Source organism: Tripterygium wilfordii, chromosome 4 (genome assembly GCF_013401445.1).
Source record: "Tripterygium wilfordii isolate XIE 37 chromosome 4, ASM1340144v1, whole genome shotgun sequence".
NCBI classification, from domain to species: Eukaryota; Viridiplantae; Streptophyta; class Magnoliopsida; order Celastrales; family Celastraceae; genus Tripterygium; species Tripterygium wilfordii.
The window spans coordinates 2287190-2304454 of NC_052235.1; the positions used below are offsets into that span (position 1 = coordinate 2287190).

The 17265-nt window shown below is 37.5% G+C and overlaps 1 protein-coding gene across 4 annotated transcripts; it reads left to right on the plus strand.

Moving 5' to 3' along the window:
* Positions 1 to 459: 459 nt before the first annotated feature.
* On the plus strand, positions 460 to 17188 carry LOC119997196 (brefeldin A-inhibited guanine nucleotide-exchange protein 5-like). 4 transcript variants are annotated; one of them, XM_038844054.1, is made up of 34 exons: positions 769 to 871; positions 1640 to 1715; positions 2249 to 2501; positions 2750 to 2871; positions 2954 to 3012; positions 3575 to 3632; positions 3709 to 3793; positions 3904 to 4107; positions 4282 to 4340; positions 4467 to 4536; positions 4617 to 4685; positions 5154 to 5276; positions 5369 to 5422; positions 5518 to 5606; positions 5755 to 5851; positions 5954 to 6052; positions 6179 to 6379; positions 6529 to 6639; positions 6719 to 6903; positions 7960 to 8586; positions 8790 to 9207; positions 9721 to 9960; positions 10037 to 10160; positions 10266 to 10414; positions 11810 to 12166; positions 12417 to 12583; positions 12665 to 12858; positions 13052 to 13218; positions 14051 to 14167; positions 14638 to 14774; positions 14858 to 15176; positions 15951 to 16046; positions 16744 to 16817; positions 16938 to 17188. In XM_038844054.1, exons 1-33 carry the CDS (start codon positions 769 to 771, stop codon positions 16804 to 16806), a joined length of 5292 nt encoding a protein of 1763 aa, XP_038699982.1. In that variant the 3' UTR covers positions 16807 to 16817; positions 16938 to 17188. The 4 variants fall into 4 exon arrangements, with proteins under 4 accessions (XP_038699984.1, XP_038699983.1, XP_038699981.1 ...); XM_038844055.1 differs by having other exon boundaries at positions 463 to 871; positions 3913 to 4107; positions 16744 to 17188; XM_038844053.1 differs by having other exon boundaries at positions 464 to 871; positions 16744 to 17188.
* The last annotated feature ends 77 nt before the right edge of the window (positions 17189 to 17265 follow it).

Here is a 17265-nt window from a genome sequence, read left to right on the forward strand (position 1 = left end):
TACGATTATGATATACGTATGAGGCAAGAACAAAACATTGCATTAACCATAAATAGTATCATCCAAATTTAATGTCCTCCACCACGAAAAGTTCTCATATCATACATATGCATAACAAGAAAGCTCAACCATTGTGTAATAGCTTAATAGTGAATGTTTCTAAAACTACACCATATAGATCTGAGTGTCTAATAGCCCGAGTTTAAACCCTTATCGAGTATCAAAAAGAAAAAATTTATACAATATCCTTCTCGATTAAAAAAAACTATTTTCTCACTAAAATAATTCTCTCTTAAAAGATGTGTATTGTATACTTTACAAAAATGGTGCTATATACTTTCATGGGTTGAATTATATTATTTCCATCATTATGGGGGCGTAAACTGCAATTAACTATAAAATGTCGGGTACTAAAAGGTAATACAAAATTAAAAAACGTTCCCTTCACTGGCTTGGTATGAATAGATCACCGCATCTCCAGTTCCTACTGTGATTAGGATTTGCACACACGAATCCTTATAACAGAAGGACAGATCCACGCTGTTAGCTCCTCAATTCCAGATCTTAGGGCTCCAGCAATCGTTTCTGTTCGCTCTCGTTTCCTGTGCAATTTCTTCGTTTCCCCCAATTCTCTAATGCGATCCGGATTTAGAGAGAGCCATTACTTGTGATTGTGCTGCTGAATCTTTCCGTCTTTGATTTGGATCAATCAGGAGTATTGAGAGAATTTCTCAGAATAGTTTGGAGAACTAGAGCGTCGATTGCGAGATGGCCGCAGGAGGTTTCTTGAACCGTGCGTTCGAGTCTATGCTCAAAGAATGTTCTGGCAGGAAGTACCCCGATCTTCAAAAGGCTATTCAGACTTATTTAGGTTAGTGTGCTCTTCTTGCCTATGTGTTTATCTTATTCTCACTTTAGAGCTTCTGTTTGTTTTCGATGCTTGAGTACCGAATAAGGGCTTTTACCTGGTTTAGATTCGCATTGCCTTTTCTATTGTTACTGCGATAATGCCATAAGAAGAGAATGGCCGTTATGACATACTGTGAATCACGCGAGGAACTAATGTGATCCAGCCAATTCTCTAACGACTTGGTCTGTTGGCTACATACACCAAAAACCTAGTTTGCTTCACAAGGAAGGATGTTCTCCTTCTGAATTTCTTATGTGGAATTGATTTATTGATTGATCTAGGATCTCGCAAAATTGATGTCTTAAAGTTGCTATAGTGGTAGCAATAAGCCTAAATTGAATGTTGGAAAATGATAATAACTTAATGGATAAGGAATTTACTGATTTATTCCATATGTTGACACAACTCTCAGAATGGAACTGCCATGCAAGTAAAGTTGAAGTGGTAATTTGTTGCTATAAGTAGTTAAGACTTAAAGCTTCACTACCTTATTTCTATGGTTGGGATTTCTTGTATGTGCTCTGTGTTCAGAACTGAGGAAATATGTCATATGTAAGGTAAGCAGGGATAAATGGTTGAGTGGCGTTGTAGTAGTTGATTCTTTGTTGTTGTTCTTTTTCTCTGTATGTTTATGTCGAGATCTTTTTATCTTATTTCCGATTTCAATGGTTCTGCCAGTCTCACTGTATGCCATTTTTTATGTTTGATTATTATATCTTGTTTTCTTAGATAGTGCAAAGGAAGTGAATCAGCGTTCTGCATCCGGTAGGTCAAATCAAGCATCATCATCAGCTGGAGATGGGAGGTTTGTATCTGGAGACTGATTTTTTAATTTCTTATTTGGCTTTGTTTCTGCTGCACTAATTGTAAATTTGTAACTCATAACTACAAGGACATATTGCTGTTTTAACTTTTTGGCATTTTTTTTTTCTTGTGCACCCATATGAACCTCAAAGTACAGAATTTGTGTAGTTGGCCTAAATAGTATCCTCCACCCGCTGTTTTGTTGATAAACTTTCATTTTTATTTCGTTTCTTTCATATCTGTGAGAGATTCTTTCACCTATATATTGCTTTGCTATTGTGTTAAAGCAGACTTGTGGCCTGAAATTGTGTCTAAAAGTAGTTTTTGAAATTATTGTTAAGCTCTGAACAGAATATTGTTGAATTGCATTACATCAAGGCCTTTGTGGTTATCATCTTGAATCTTTGGTTGATAATTGGATTGCTTCATAAAATGGGTTCTTTCAGGATTTTTTATTTGAATGAGACCAAGTGTTGTTAATATTTAACTTCGAGTTTAGGTCTAAGTCATTCTTTTTGCCTCTTTCCCCCCTAGTTTACTCGAGACGGAAGTGGAAGCTGCAAAACCTGAAACAGAGTCAGATTTGTCACGCACAGATCAGCATGCTGCTGAAGAGGCACGGCATGATGGCAAGGCAGTGGGTGTCAGTGGAAGCATTTCAACCGCCTTAGCTAGTGCTGGGTACACCTTAGGGGAAGCTGATACAGAGCTTGTCTTAAATCCACTTCGTCTTGCATTTGTAACCAAGAATATGAAAATTCTGGAAGCCGCTTTGGACTGTCTTCATGTATGCAACTTTTGTTCTTTTCTTTTAAGAGAGTGTTTTTTTCTAGAACATCATTTCATAGGCAATGACGTTTTTTGAGCCTGATATAGGTTTGACAATTGAGTAATGCCTTTTACATTACTTATATTCCAATAATCATATACCATGTTGTGAGTTGTGTTCTTGAGCTTTCAAATGCTTAGATCTAGTACATGCTTAGATCTAGTACATAGTAATTTCTAACTTGATTCTTTGAATTACAAGCGCAGAAACTTATCGCATATGATCATTTAGAGGGAGATCCAGGTTTAGATGGCGGTGAAAATGCCCCACTTTTTACTGATATTCTGAACATGGTATGCAATTGTGTTGATAACTCGTCCTCTGAGAGGTATGCATCTATGTAAATTGGTAATTCTTCCCATACAAACTTATATTGTCATGATTGTTTACTGTTGAGGGGCCATGTGCAGTACCATCCTGCAAGTGTTGAAGGTACTTATAGCTGCTGTGTCATCCACAAAGTTGAGAGGTATGCATTGAGATATAAGTCTAGTTTTGGATGGCTTGTTTCTGTTACTAAAATTTATTATCTGTCTCTTTATATATCTAGCTATACGTGCAAGTATTGTGGGAAAGGGGACTAGCTGAGAGCTAACTTTTGCTTGAGCTTCAAACTTTTACTGTACACTGTCAGAGCACAACATATTAGCTTTAAAGTGTGCGAAATACTGTCTTAGGCCACTGTCGTAGTGGCATATTCGAGAACCTGCCTACAAATGTGTATGGTTGAAGAATCAAGATTCTTGGTCTTTAAACTGAAAGAGGAAAGGGGTGCAGCTCTTGTATTATAATTAGGTTTTGAAGGGGTTCATTTGTAAGGGAAAATTTTAAAAATCTTGTTACATTCATCTTCGGCGGAGAAATTAGTTGATGAATGGAATCAATGAGAATAATCACCATGGCTATTTGAAGATTCACATGCACATTTGAGAATTTTGTTCCCAATTTTTTCCTCACTTTAACCCAATATTATTTTGTGGCTGCATTTAAAGAATTGATGAAACCACTCTGAGTTTATGTTCTGAACGCAGTACATGGAGAGCCTTTGCTTGCTGTCATCAGGGTTTGCTACAATATTGCTCTTAACGGGTTCGTATTTTCAAGTTATATGAATTCTTACGTTACACTTGCTTGTGGTTGTCATCACATGATGTTTGGTGTGCAGCAAGAGCCCTCCTAATCAGGGTACATCAAAGGCCATGCTGACACAGATGGTTAGCACTGTATTCAGGAGAATGGAAAATGATCCTGTATGGAATTTATGTTTCTTAGTCTTCCCTTTTTCTGGATGGTATTAAATAAGTGGAAAATGTTGGATTGTTTCCACTGTGTGAATTGGAATGTTAATAATGTTTTGCAGGAAATTCAGGTCACCTTGTCTGCCTCTGGCGGGAGCACAGAAGGTACTTCATTGGAAAAATCGAACATAAAAGTTGAAGAGACTTCATCATTTGACCAACATGAGGAAGGAATGAGTTTGGGAGATGCACTTAACCAGGTCAAAGAGGCATCTCTTACATCAGTCGAGGAACTCCAAAATCTCGCCGGTGGTGCTGATATCAAGGTGCATCTTTTTGTTTGTCTTTGTTTCTATATTTCTTTGTCTCTCCCAAATTATTTACATGTATAGTCAAATGCTTTTGTTCCCGTAACCAATTCTCTTGCCTTTTTGGGAATTCTATTACTTTTCTTTTTTAAAGTTTTTGATGTTGGTCACGAGAATATACTTGTTGTTTAGGGTCTGGAGGCTGTTCTTGACAAAGCTGTGCATATTGAGGATGGCAAAAAGATAACAAGGTATGCATGTGACATTCTGCCATGGATGCTATTTACAATTTTGTTTTTCAGTATTTTCTCTTGTTTCAGCAACTTCCTAATTACCTTTGACTGGCATGCCTGAAAATCATAACTAAACAATTCAAGAGGTATTGACCTTGAGAGCATGAGCATAGGACAACGGGATGCTTTATTGGTTTTCCGCACCCTCTGCAAGGTATAGTTTTGTTTTCTTACAATTTTGTACAGCTAGAGTTTCTGGTACTTTTTTCATGGTTTCTCAAATGCTGTCCGCAGATGGGAATGAAGGAAGACAATGATGAAGTCACGACCAAGACACGTATTCTATCTCTTGAGCTTCTGCAGGTTAGCTCCACAGATCTATTACTACTTTTCTGTGCACAATCTGCTAGGTAGATTTTCAGCGGAATGCAATGACTTCTTTTTTTTCTAGCAACTTGGGTTTGCGCTAAAATTTTATTTATCATCTCTGTCGGATTGTAGAGAAGGCATTCATGCTTTTTTTCTTTTGTAAGGAAACACAATTTTAGTCAGACTAATGAGAAAATTGTCTAAAGCTGAGATGTTGTTTCATTGGGGAAGTTTGAGATGACAGAAACAATGTAACCTTGTGATCTTTTAGAGCATTAGAAATTGCAGTCGGTACGTTTCATTTCAGGAAAAATGATTGGTGTTCATTAATAATGAGGTGTATTGCTTAAATATCTGACCAGAAGAAGGCTTTTTAGTTTGTGCTAGATTGTTATCTTTTATAATAATTATTTTGTTATGCTTTGTCAGAAAGAAAAACACAATTGTTATGTGGAATTGCAGGGTTTATTAGAAGGGGTTAGCAAGTCATTTACAAAGAACTTCCATTTTATTGATTCGGTAAAGGCGTATCTCTCTTACGCTTTGTTGCGGGCTTCAGTTGCTCAATCTCCCGTCATTTTCCAGGTATATCGACCAGTTATGTTTCTTCTTCTTTGGCGTACAAGATTGTGATATTAGAAGTAATAGTTTTAAGATTATGTTTTTGCTCCTGGCAGTATGCAACTGGAATCTTCTCAGTGCTATTGTTACGATTCAGGGAAAGTCTTAAGGTGTGTTCTCGACAATATATTTCAGTGATGTATTTCTTACTAGGATCTTGTTTCTGACGATTTCCTCTACTTTTTATGCATAAAAATAATTTCAGGGGGAAATTGGCATCTTCTTTCCCTTGATAGTTCTACGATCGTTGGATAACTCGGAATGTCCCATCAATCAGAAAACAAGTGTTCTCAGGTAAAATTCTTTATAGTTGGTTGGTTGTTGTAGATACCATGTATGTGCATTGTTGTAGAAAGCCTTGACTCTCTACATTAGCTGCTTTTTTTGTTAGTCTGGTTCTTCTCCATTTTTCTTAATCATCTAATCATGTATAGTTTTGCAGGATGCTGGAGAAAGTTTGTGGGGATCCCCAGATGTTGGTTGATGTGTATGTCAATTATGACTGTGATCTTGAAGCACCGAATTTGTTTGAGCGCATGGTGAAGTCTCAAGCAACATTCACTTGAACTTTTTCGTGACTTGGGTTTTCTGAATATACTTTTAATACATTATTCATATTTGTCTTCTGGCATATTACATAGGTTACCACTCTATCTAAAATAGCTCAGGGGAAACAAACTGCAGATCCTAATTCTGTTTCTGTATCTCAAAGCAATTCGGTTAAAGGTTCATCACTTCAGGTTGGTTTATCTATTATATGTCTGCTTTCCAGAGCACTTCTTCATCGTATTTTTCTTTTTCTATATGTTCTATGCTGCTATTTTGGTGGAAGTTCTGGACAAGCATTTCTTCCTTTACCTTTGCAGTGCCTTGTAAATGTGCTCAAGTCACTGGTTGATTGGGAGAGGTCATGCAGAGATTTAGAAAAGCAGAGTAAAAGTTCACAGTCTCTTGAAGAGGATGTTTCAACTAGAGAATCTATTGAGACAAAAATAAGGGAAGATGGTCCAAATAATTTTGAGAAGGCAAAGGCTCATAAATCTACTGTGGAAGCTGCCATATCAGAGGTGAACTTGTTATGTTATTGGTTTTATATCTTAATATACAGTTCTGATGGATTAATGTGCCAAATTATAGAACCATTTTTGATCCATGTTCATTTATTTCTTGGGCTATAGTCAGAGAGACTGACACTTCTATTACTGATTTACTGCAGTTCAACAGGCGTCCAGTAAAAGGAGTTGAGTATCTGATGGCCAATAAGTTGGTTGAAAACAATCCTGCTTCAGTTGCCCAATTTTTGCGAAACACTCCAAATTTGGACAAGGTGGAACCTTAAAATCTAATGTTGCAAGGGTATTTTACGTATTTGCATATATTCTTGTGTAACACGCTCTGTTTGGCAGGCTATGATTGGTGATTATTTGGGCCAGCATGAGGAGTTTCCCCTCTCTGTAATGCATGCTTATGTGGACTCCATGAAATTTTCAGGCATGAAGTTTGATATGGCAATCCGTGAGTTTCTTAAAGGATTCCGACTTCCAGGAGAAGCTCAGAAGATAGATCGCATCATGGAGAAGTTTGCAGAAAGGTAGAGTTTGTCCTGCAAGTTGTGTGTGAGTCTGCTGTGTCTGTGAGCATGTGTGCGTGGTACTTTCTTTTAGTGAACAAGTGTGTGTTCTGAATTCTTTTGTATTCTTACTACCACACATTGTGTGGGAACCTCATGGATATTACTTGTCGTCATTCTCAATTACGTCTTTATACTTCTGATGGGCTTTCGCTTGTTTGAGTTGAGGCACATCCCTGGCCCCTTCTTCGACTTTATCATGGTTATTTTTTTTTTCTTCTTTTTCGATTTTCCTGTGCACCCCGAAGATCTGAGTTATTTCCCAGCTTAGGTTTAGACCTTCTGCGAAGTATTAATTTAATTTTATCACTTTCAAGTAATTTGGCCTCTTTTCTCAAGCTCCTCACAGCTGTGGCCTAAGTGCAGGGGTTTGAGTGCCCACCCCCATTGAACAATTTTAAAAATAAGTAATTTGGCATCTTTTAATGTTACCTTTGCTTTGGTGCTCTTTTGCATTTAGACAAAGAAAAGAAAAGAAAAAAGATGGTCTTTAGATCACTACTTTTGATGTTATCATCGGTTAGTATGCATGTATGTGGATTTGGATTACCAATGTCTTATTGTTGCTTCCAGTTTCTTTATAATTCCTTTTCTTGCATTTGATAATTTGTTGTTATCAGATTCCGTGATTATTATCTACATGACTGGAAAAAGGAATTATAGAAAAAAGCCTAGCTTTGATTTTGAAGGTTTTAAATAATATTGCTATACCCGAACAAGGGTAGCCCAGTGGTAAAGGAAACTCAGACATTGTTTTCCAATCCCACCTGGTGCAACTTGGTCTTGGTCAAGGATGATAGCAGTGGTTTGCGCTTGATTGTTAGTGGATGGTTCTGGTGGATGGGTCATCCAAAAGTTTTAGAAAACGAGGAGAGAATTGCTGCTCTTGCTCTATCAAACTGAGCTTTAAATGGGTAGAATTGAATACTTTCCATGCAGTGGCATAGTATTTTGACTCTAGACCTTTTCCTTTTTCCCCCCTGTTAGTAACTGCGTTTTTCATATGTTGAATGACAGATATTGTGCAGACAATCCAGGTCTTTTCAAAAATGCAGATACTGCATATGTTCTTGCATATGCAGTTATAATGCTAAATACTGATGCCCATAACCCAATGGTGTGGCCTAAGATGTCGAAATCAGATTTCACACGTATGAATGCCATGAACGATGCCGAAGATTGTGCTTCAACAGAACTCCTAGAAGAAATTTATGATTCTATCATTAAGGAAGAGATAAAAATGAAAGATGAGACAGGTAGTGTAGGGAAAAGCAGCAAGCAGAAGCCATATGGTGAAGAAAGAGGTGGTCTTGTCAGCATTCTCAATCTGGCGCTGCCCAAAAGAAACTCATCAACTGATGCTAAGTCTGAGAGTGAATCAATTATCAAGAAAACTCAGGCGATAATCCGGAATCAGGGAGCAAGAAGAGGCGTTTTCTATACGGTAGAACACATAGAAATTGTGAGGCCTATGGTTGAAGCTGTTGGATGGCCTTTGCTTGCTACTTTCTCTGTTACGATGGAGGAAGGTGAAAATAAGCCGAGAGTTGTTCTCTGCATGGAAGGATTCAAAGCTGGAATACATATTACATATGTTCTTGGGATGGATACCATGCGCTATGCTTTTCTAACATCTCTAGTGAGGTAATGCCGTAATGTTACTCTGCAGTGCCTTTTTCCCCTATTATTTAAAGGCTGTAATCTCTCAGTGTAATTATTCCATTTGTTTTTCGTTTCTATTAATTTATGTTTTCTCAGGAACATATACAATTTTTGTTTTTTTCTTTTTACTATTGAGATAAAGATTCTGTGACATTCATAATCAAGCATTTGAGTTTGTACCCCAGATTTACTTTCTTGCATGCCCCGAAGGAGATGCGTAGTAAGAATGTGGAAGCATTGCGGACTCTACTTGCTCTATGTGACTCTGAAACTGACTCCCTTCAAGACACATGGAATGCAGTTTTGGAATGTGTTTCTCGGCTTGAATTCATCACGGCAACACCTTCTATTGCTGCAACTGTCATGCATGGATCAAACCAGATCTCCCGAGATGCAGTTATTCAATCCTTAAAAGAGTTGGCTGGGAAGCCTGCTGAAAAAGTTTTTGTCAATAGTGTGAAGTTACCCAGTGAATCTGTTGTGGAATTTTTTACTGCCCTTTGCGGTGTATCGGCTGAGGAACTGAAACAAACTCCAGCCCGCGTATTCAGCTTGCAAAAGCTTGTAGAGATAAGCTATTACAATATGGCTCGCATACGATTGGTATTCCCTTTATTCACTAAAATCATCGTATTTGCTTATTCATATTGGAAGTGCCATTTTGATAAAGTTGGTCACTTAATGACTTTTTGTAAACTTGCCTTTGTCCTTCCAATTTCTTTCTGATCCTTCTGACATGTTATAGGATTACAACATGAGAGATGGTCACTTGGAAAATAGGTTGGTGGATTGAAATTAGTGCTCACTCTTACTGTTAATGTACACATATGCTGGGGCTTGCTTTCCATGTGTTAGTTCTTTATAGTCACATCCTATTTACAAGACTCCTGCTAATACTAGTCTAGGGAGGGAGACTGTATGCACCATCTCTTTATACTGTTTGATCCATGAAACCATGGCTACAGTGGGTAACAACCTGTTAGTTTGCTTTTGCGGTTTAGCTATTGTAACATTGTGGTGAACATCTTGAGCTGCTATGTACATTGATGAAGTGTCTCTGTCCCATGTCAGATAAATATAATTGCTTATGTTCACAATTTCTATAATGTCTTCCAGGTCTGGGCTAGAATATGGTCTGTCTTGGCAAACCATTTTATTTCTGCTGGGAGCCATCATGATGAGAAAATTGCTATGTATTCCATAGATTCACTAAGGCAACTTGGTATGAAGTATCTTGAGCGTGCTGAACTTGCCAACTTCACATTTCAAAATGACATCCTCAAGCCATTTGTTGTTCTTATGCGGAATAGTCGAAGTGAATCCATAAGGAGCCTAATTGTTGACTGCATTGTTCAAGTATGCATTTTAAATTTCACTGAATACTTATCTATTTCTTTGTAGCAGAAATTGGTTATGACGGTGTCTATTGCAGATGATAAAATCTAAAGTAGGAAGCATAAAATCTGGATGGCGCAGTGTTTTTATGATTTTTACAGCAGCTGCGGATGATGAACTTGAATCCATTGTGGAAAGTGCATTTGAAAATGTTGAGCAGGGTAAGAGCTTACCTTCTTATCCTCTATTTTCCTGCTTGTCATTTTATGATGTATTTTTCTTACTGTGATCATATATAATGTATCTAATCTACAAAATGTTTGCAGTTATATTGGAACACTTTGATCAAGTAGTTGGGGATTGTTTCATGGATTGTGTCAATTGTCTTATCCGATTTGCTAATAATAAGACTTCTCACCGCATAAGTCTGAAGGCTATTGCTCTTCTTCGTATATGTGAGGACCGCCTAGCAGAGGTTTGTACACTTTCTTTTTCTCTTTTTGAAAATGGTGTCTTTGAATTTTGATTTATATGCAAAGGATGAGTGTGTTCTCTTATTTGTTTTTTTTTATCTCGTTAAACTTCTGTGAAGCCTCACTAAGAATGAAATTTGATCTATTAAAGGAGCAGCCCAACAGGGCATTACAGAGGTAATTTTATGCTATTGTTGCTAACTGAATTTGGAAAAATTGAGAAATGCAAGCTTGTGAATTTGAGTCAGAAATTTGAAGCTTTCGGTTAACATTCCTTGTTTTTTTTGGACTGAAAAAGAAAGTTTAATTCCACCCTGACGAAACAGGTCAGTAAAGAAACAAAACTAGTCCATCAAGTTATTATGGTACATTGCTGATCATACTTTCATGATAAATTGAGAACCACGACTTAAAAGTGTTAAACTATTTGTCCAAAGCTTTTCATAACTTCTTCACCAAGCCATCAAATGTTTTCTTATTTCTTTCTGATTAAATTTTCCAGCATGTAAGCAAGGGAACCATGGATATAATTTTTTATTTTTTTCCTTGCTACTGCACAGTACTTTCCACGCCCTTAGTTCATCCCCTAGGGAATTAGATATGACCCGATCAATGCCCATAAACTTTAAAGCCAGATGCCTTCAATGTCTTGATTGCTTGCAATGTAGGAGGAATGATTAATGGTCTCTGAGTCTTCGTTGCAAAGGAAACATCTATTTGTCAAGTGCCATCCTCCTTTTGCCCAAGTTATCAGGAGTGAGAATATTTACCCAGGTGGCTTCCCAAACAAAAAGGTGTTTTTTTGGAACTTTAGGTTTCCACGCACTTCCAAGGGAAACCCTTGTTACAGCGACCACTGTTTAGGCGAACAATTGCTGCATAGGTCTTCATTGGGAAGACACCATTCTTGGATTCCTTCCACGTAATTCCAAATGAAATATTCCTCGTTTATTAATAAATAGATCACCACCTGTCCTTTGTTTGCCCTTAACACTCTGTATTTTGATCAAAGCTGTTGTAATACTCCTTGGAAGACATCCCCCCCCCCCCAATTTGTTTCTTCTTCTTTAGCAGATGTGAAACTATCATCTTAAATTTATTTCCTCTGTGAAATTTCTAAGGATGTTTGATACAAATCATATAGGAATGAATCTTCGATGCCTTCTGTGTTTTATAATGATTTTTAACGAGGGAAGAAGGAGAACATGCTGCCATTTGTGCTTGGCACAAGGATGTTTTATAGTCATTTGTGCTTGGCACAATGATGTTTATAGGAATTCAAAACTCTTTCTGGTTGTTTTCAGATGGTTAGCTAGAATTTTTTTGTCATCTTTTACTGATTATATGCTCTTTGGCATAAAATTCTTGCTTAAAAGTTTGTCATATTTGTACTTTAGGGTCTTATTCCTGGTGGTGCTCTGAAGCCTATTGATACTACTGTAGATGAAACTTTTGATGTGACTGAGCACTATTGGTTCCCTATGCTGGCTGGCTTATCTGATCTGACATCAGATCCAAGACCTGAGGTCAGAAGTTGTGCCCTAGAAGTGTTGTTTGATTTGCTGAATGAAAGAGGTCGCAAATTCTCATCATCATTTTGGGAGAGCATTTTCCACCGGGTACTGTTTCCCATTTTTGATCAAGTGAGACATGCTGGGAAGGAAAGCTTGGTTTCTTCGGGAGATGAATGGTTTCGTGAAACCAGTATTCACTCACTTCAGTTGCTGTGCAATCTTTTTAACACATTTTACAAGGTAATTGTGACATTTTTTAAAGTAGTTGTAGTAGCTGTTGATGAGTACGTTTTAGTACTTTTACTGAAAATATTTCACACAGAGAATGATAACTTGGAGGGGCTCTATTGATTTCTTCTTCCTTATGCATTTGAAGTTCTTAACAGAACACAATTTTTCATCTTTCAGAATATGATTCAAAATTATGCAGTAGGTCTTGTGGTTCGTTATTCATGACTATATGCAAATGTTTCCTGGTTCTTCATTGCAGGAAGTATGCTTTATGTTGCCACCACTATTGAGTTTGTTGTTGGACTGCGCAAAAAAGACTGATCAAACTGTGGTTTCAATATCTCTGGGTGCATTGGTGCATCTCATTGAAGTTGGAGGGCACCAGTTCAGTGAAAGTGACTGGGAGACGCTGTTGAAAAGCATAAGGTACAATTTTTTGTCATGCATCTTTAATTGATTTGGACTCCATAAGTATTTTGGCCTAATCTCACTGATTTTGACCAATAGGGATGCTTCATACACAACCCAACCACTTGAGCTGCTCAATGCATTGGGTTTTGAGAACCCGATGCCTTTTGTAAAGTCAGATGCTGACGGGGAAGTAAATAACCATCGATTGGAAGTTGGTGACAATGGAAACATAACTCCCCGAGCATCCCCAAGTGCTTTAGTAGTGCGGACTGATTTGAATGGATCAGAAGGTTAGGTGGCTAAACTTGTACTACACCAAGAGGATTCAACATGTCTTGCATGAGAGCATATTTTGATTGAGAAGAAATTAGGAAAATAATTGAGGCAATCAAGTAGAAAGCTGATTTTATCACCTATCCATTTCCCGAGTCATAGATTAGGATTTCATGAAAAACCTTATTAATGGAAGTGTTTTTCCTTTAGGTCTGCCGTCACCATCAAAAATTGCTACTGGATCTGCGGGCCTTCAAAAGACTCAATCTATTAGTCAGAAATTTATGGCAAACATGATGGACAACATATTTCTTCGACGTAACTCTAAGTCTGATAATCATATTTCAGATGCTTCGGTACCCTCTTCTCCGGCTAAGGTACTATTCTCACTTGTATATTTCTCGAGACTGTATGAGGTGCTTTTCTTTACCACTGTGGTAGCAACAAATCATGCATATATTTCCCAATTATGCACTTTCAAACTTGCATTGATTACCTTCTTTCTTGAGTAAGTTCTGTGCGACTGATCGTAGTAGTAGAACTATCTGCGCATCTTGTCGGTATAGTGATATTTGTAGCTCTTTTTTATGCTGTGGAATGATCTATTGACGATACTAGTTGATGGAGACATTTCAAAGTCTCCCGAATTGGAAACCTGTGGATCCTCAATAACCGAGAGTAGTAACTTTTTCTTTTTTTTTTCATAACTGTGTTATCTTTTTTGTTTCAATTTTTCTTTTTAAAAGTTTGATATATGTTTTCGATGATTTTATTGTGTTTCGGTACTAACTACTACTGTACTTCTGCTTTACTTTGATTGAGCAAATACTTTAGGGCTAAGCAATTTGGTGTCATTTTTTTCAGCTATTTCTTTGCCTTTCTTCTTCTTTTTTTCCCTGGAAGCCTATCTGAACTTGTGTTTTAGTTTGATAGATTTTCATATTTTATTGTATTTGGGTAAAATTAAAAACTTCTATGGTGCTTGGCTTTGATTTTTCTTTCAATTGCTTCAGTAACTTTGCCTATGCCTTTTCAATTATAGTCTGAAGTGATTTCAACAGCTTGTCGGGTTCCCTAAATTTTCCTAAATAGTTCCATTAATGGTCAAGCAAATGACAATCCAATAAAACTTATGTCTCTTCGGGTTTTGTGATAATTTTGACATTTATGCCTGGATCTCATATTTTTTGTCAATCCAATGCCACTCAGGTTTCTGATGCTGTGGAGAATGATGTGAAAGAAGAAGAGGAAAGTCCACTAATGGGAACTGTTAGGGGCAAATGCATCACTCAATTATTACTGCTTGGTGCCATTGATAGTATCCAGGTGTCTTTTGACTCACGGTTTGATACATCTATGTTTGTATGCTTAAATTTGTGAATGCTTGTTTAAAGTCAGTTCTGAGCTGCCTCCAGTAAAGTAGTTCTTTTGTTTGCTCCTTTTAACCAAAAGCACATCCCATCTGCAGCAGTTAACTAGTTCACTAGTTCTACCAATTGTATTGTTTTTCGCGGTACCTCTTGTCAACGCCAGTGGGGTAACGATACCTGTTTCTGGTGTTTCTAAACTTTAGGTGATGGGGAAACATGATGTGGGTAATGTCATAATCAAACCTTATTTCAATCTTGCTGCATAAGAAGGCATGCAGTGAGACACGCGATGGAGATGGAGAGGGACCATATTTAAAGACATAATTTATGCTTTCATTCAGTAATTTTCTAGAAGAGGGGGGGAGTTGGTTTTTATTCATGGCATCAGTAATGTTCTCTACTAAAAGTCAATTCTTCACTTTGCAGAGGAAGTACTGGAGCAAGTTGAAAGTACCACAAAGGATGGCTGTAATGGACATTTTGTTATCTTTGTTAGAGTTTGCCACGTCATATAATTCATATTCCAACCTCAGAGTTCGTATGAACCGCATTCCTGTTGAAAGGTGCACACCATTCGTTGGTAGATTTTTGAACCTTGAAATAGAGGGACGTTGTTCATGAGTCATGACTGATTTATCTTGGACAGGCCTCCCCTTAATCTCCTTCGTCAGGAATTAGTAGGAACTGGCATATATCTGGATGTCTTACAGAAAACAACTTCAGGAATTTCTGCCAGCGAGGAGCAAAATGTGGAGTCCAATGGCTCTCAGGATGTCAAAACAGATTCAAGCACAGCAGCAGATCCCCAAGTAGAAGATAAATTTCAAAGAACAGCAGAGGAGAAATTGGTATCTTTCTGTGAGCAGGTGCTGAGGGATGCATCTGATCTCCAGTCCAGTTTAGGGGAGACTACTAATATGGAAATTCATCGAGTTCTGGAGCTACGTTCTCCAATTATTGTTAAGGTATGAAATGTGTTTGATTTAATTGGTCGAGAAGTTTGGTGCCTAATGAAAACTACAGAGACAATGCATTTCATTAAATTGATTGAAAGTTTGGTTTCAAGTGGAATCTAGTGACAGTCTTGGGGGTGTTCTAATATCTTATTTTGTGCAAAGTAGTTCGCTTTTGCTAATCTATATGAAAGTACACTGTAGTTATGGTCTTTAAAGGAGATATTTCTTTTGCTTCTCTTGTAAAAGAGTTTTTTTTTTGTTATTCACATTTTTATTTACGAAAAGTCTGTTGCTTAAATAATTTTGATTACATATGTTATCATCACACCTCGTGAAGGAGAAAGAAAAAGTAAATGTTTAAGCATCTATTCTTTGTATGTACCACCTCTGAGGGATGCATTGCTGCTACTTTTTACAGTTTGGATTTTATGAGCAATTTGAAATGATGTCCTGTTGGAATAATATTCTTCTTCGTCATTTTTTATGGGAGCACCCAATGTCTTATGCACTTTGCTGGACTGATTTTTTAGTTTTTTGTTGATAATAAGTAAATTTACTTTGAAAAATACACCAGATGCACTATTATTTGTTGTTTCTTTTCTGGTGTGGGGTTGGGTTTACAAGTGTGAACTTTCTGAAGACTACTAGTATTTATTACTCTATTGGGTTGATTGAACTTGTTATCCACTAGTTGCTTTAGGTGAAATTTAATCTGATTTCTCCTCCTATCTACTTAAATGGATTTGTTGGTACTGAGTATCTTAACATTTTTCAATCTGTCAGGTGCTTAAGGGCATGTGCTTTATGAACCATCAGATTTTCAGAAGACACCTGAGGGAGTTCTATCCCTTGCTTACGAAACTTGTTTGTTGTGACCAGGTAATTTCCAAACTGGTGGAGGTGGTGTAAATAAAATTGTTCTTCCCAAAGTAAATCTTAAAATTTAATGCTAACTAGTCGACCTTGCCAAATGTGTGGATGTTGACCATTAAATATTCAACAACCGGGTCAGTCCTTGATAACCTTGTTTCTGGTTGCTGCTAGTGACATCTAAGCTGCTACCGTCAACACCATGGATCATGGACGTGAGTTCCCCCCACTCCACCCCACACACACACACAGACAAATGTATCAATCTACACATTTGACATTGTTCAGATGTTCTTCCCCTGGATCGTAACTTGCACTTAGATATGGATTCAGCATGGGTAATTGTGGTAAGATGTTTTTGTGTTGTAACAGTATATACGAAATGCAGACTATTAGGCCTTTCAAGCCATGCACACACACTCTGCTATTTTGTTATGAAGGCCCCAAGGAATTCCAACTTTAGTCCTGCTGTTCCTGCTTCTCTATTTTCTTTATTTTTTCGTTCTTTTTTTGCTCCAAAATCTGTAGTTGCCCGTTAAGGCTAGCATCATAGATAGTAGTAGTTAGTTCTAAATGAGGTTCTTGCATCCCATTTAAAACAACGTCCATGTTAGTGGTCATAACCTCATTTTACACCCCACTCTACATTTATGAATTTGCAAACTGACCTTGCTGGAAAAATGACAAATCTCTTTATTTGTTTCAGATGGACGTTCGAGGAGCACTTGGTGATTTGTTTAGGGTGCAGTTGAAAGCTCTCTTGCCGTAATAATTTTCAAGGTTACTTGGCCAATTTTCTGCTATAGAAATAATTTGTGAACTCGCTTTCCTGAATTATTCAGCTGTTTTTTTTTTTTTTTGGTGCACTTTTGCATCCATTGTGTTTCAATTGTATTTCAGCATTTCTTAGGGTCTTTTCAAAGTGGTGCATTTCGGCCTATTTGAAGCTCTTGGGCTTGTCCACCGGTAAAATCTGCAGGCTTCAGCTAGGAAACCCAAACCTGATCCAGTAAAATACTTTAGGGTTTGTTGTACATTGGTCCAAACTAAAGACCACTATTGGGGCAGGGCATGGACAGAATTGATCCTAGCCCTGGTTTGGAGGTTTTGAATCTTTTGATGGTATGAACAAACTTGATCCATTTCGCACAGACCTTTGTTGGATTCTAACCCAAGCTTAGTCCGTATCATTTAAAAACCCATCAAGAAAAGGAAGTTCTAAGAACCA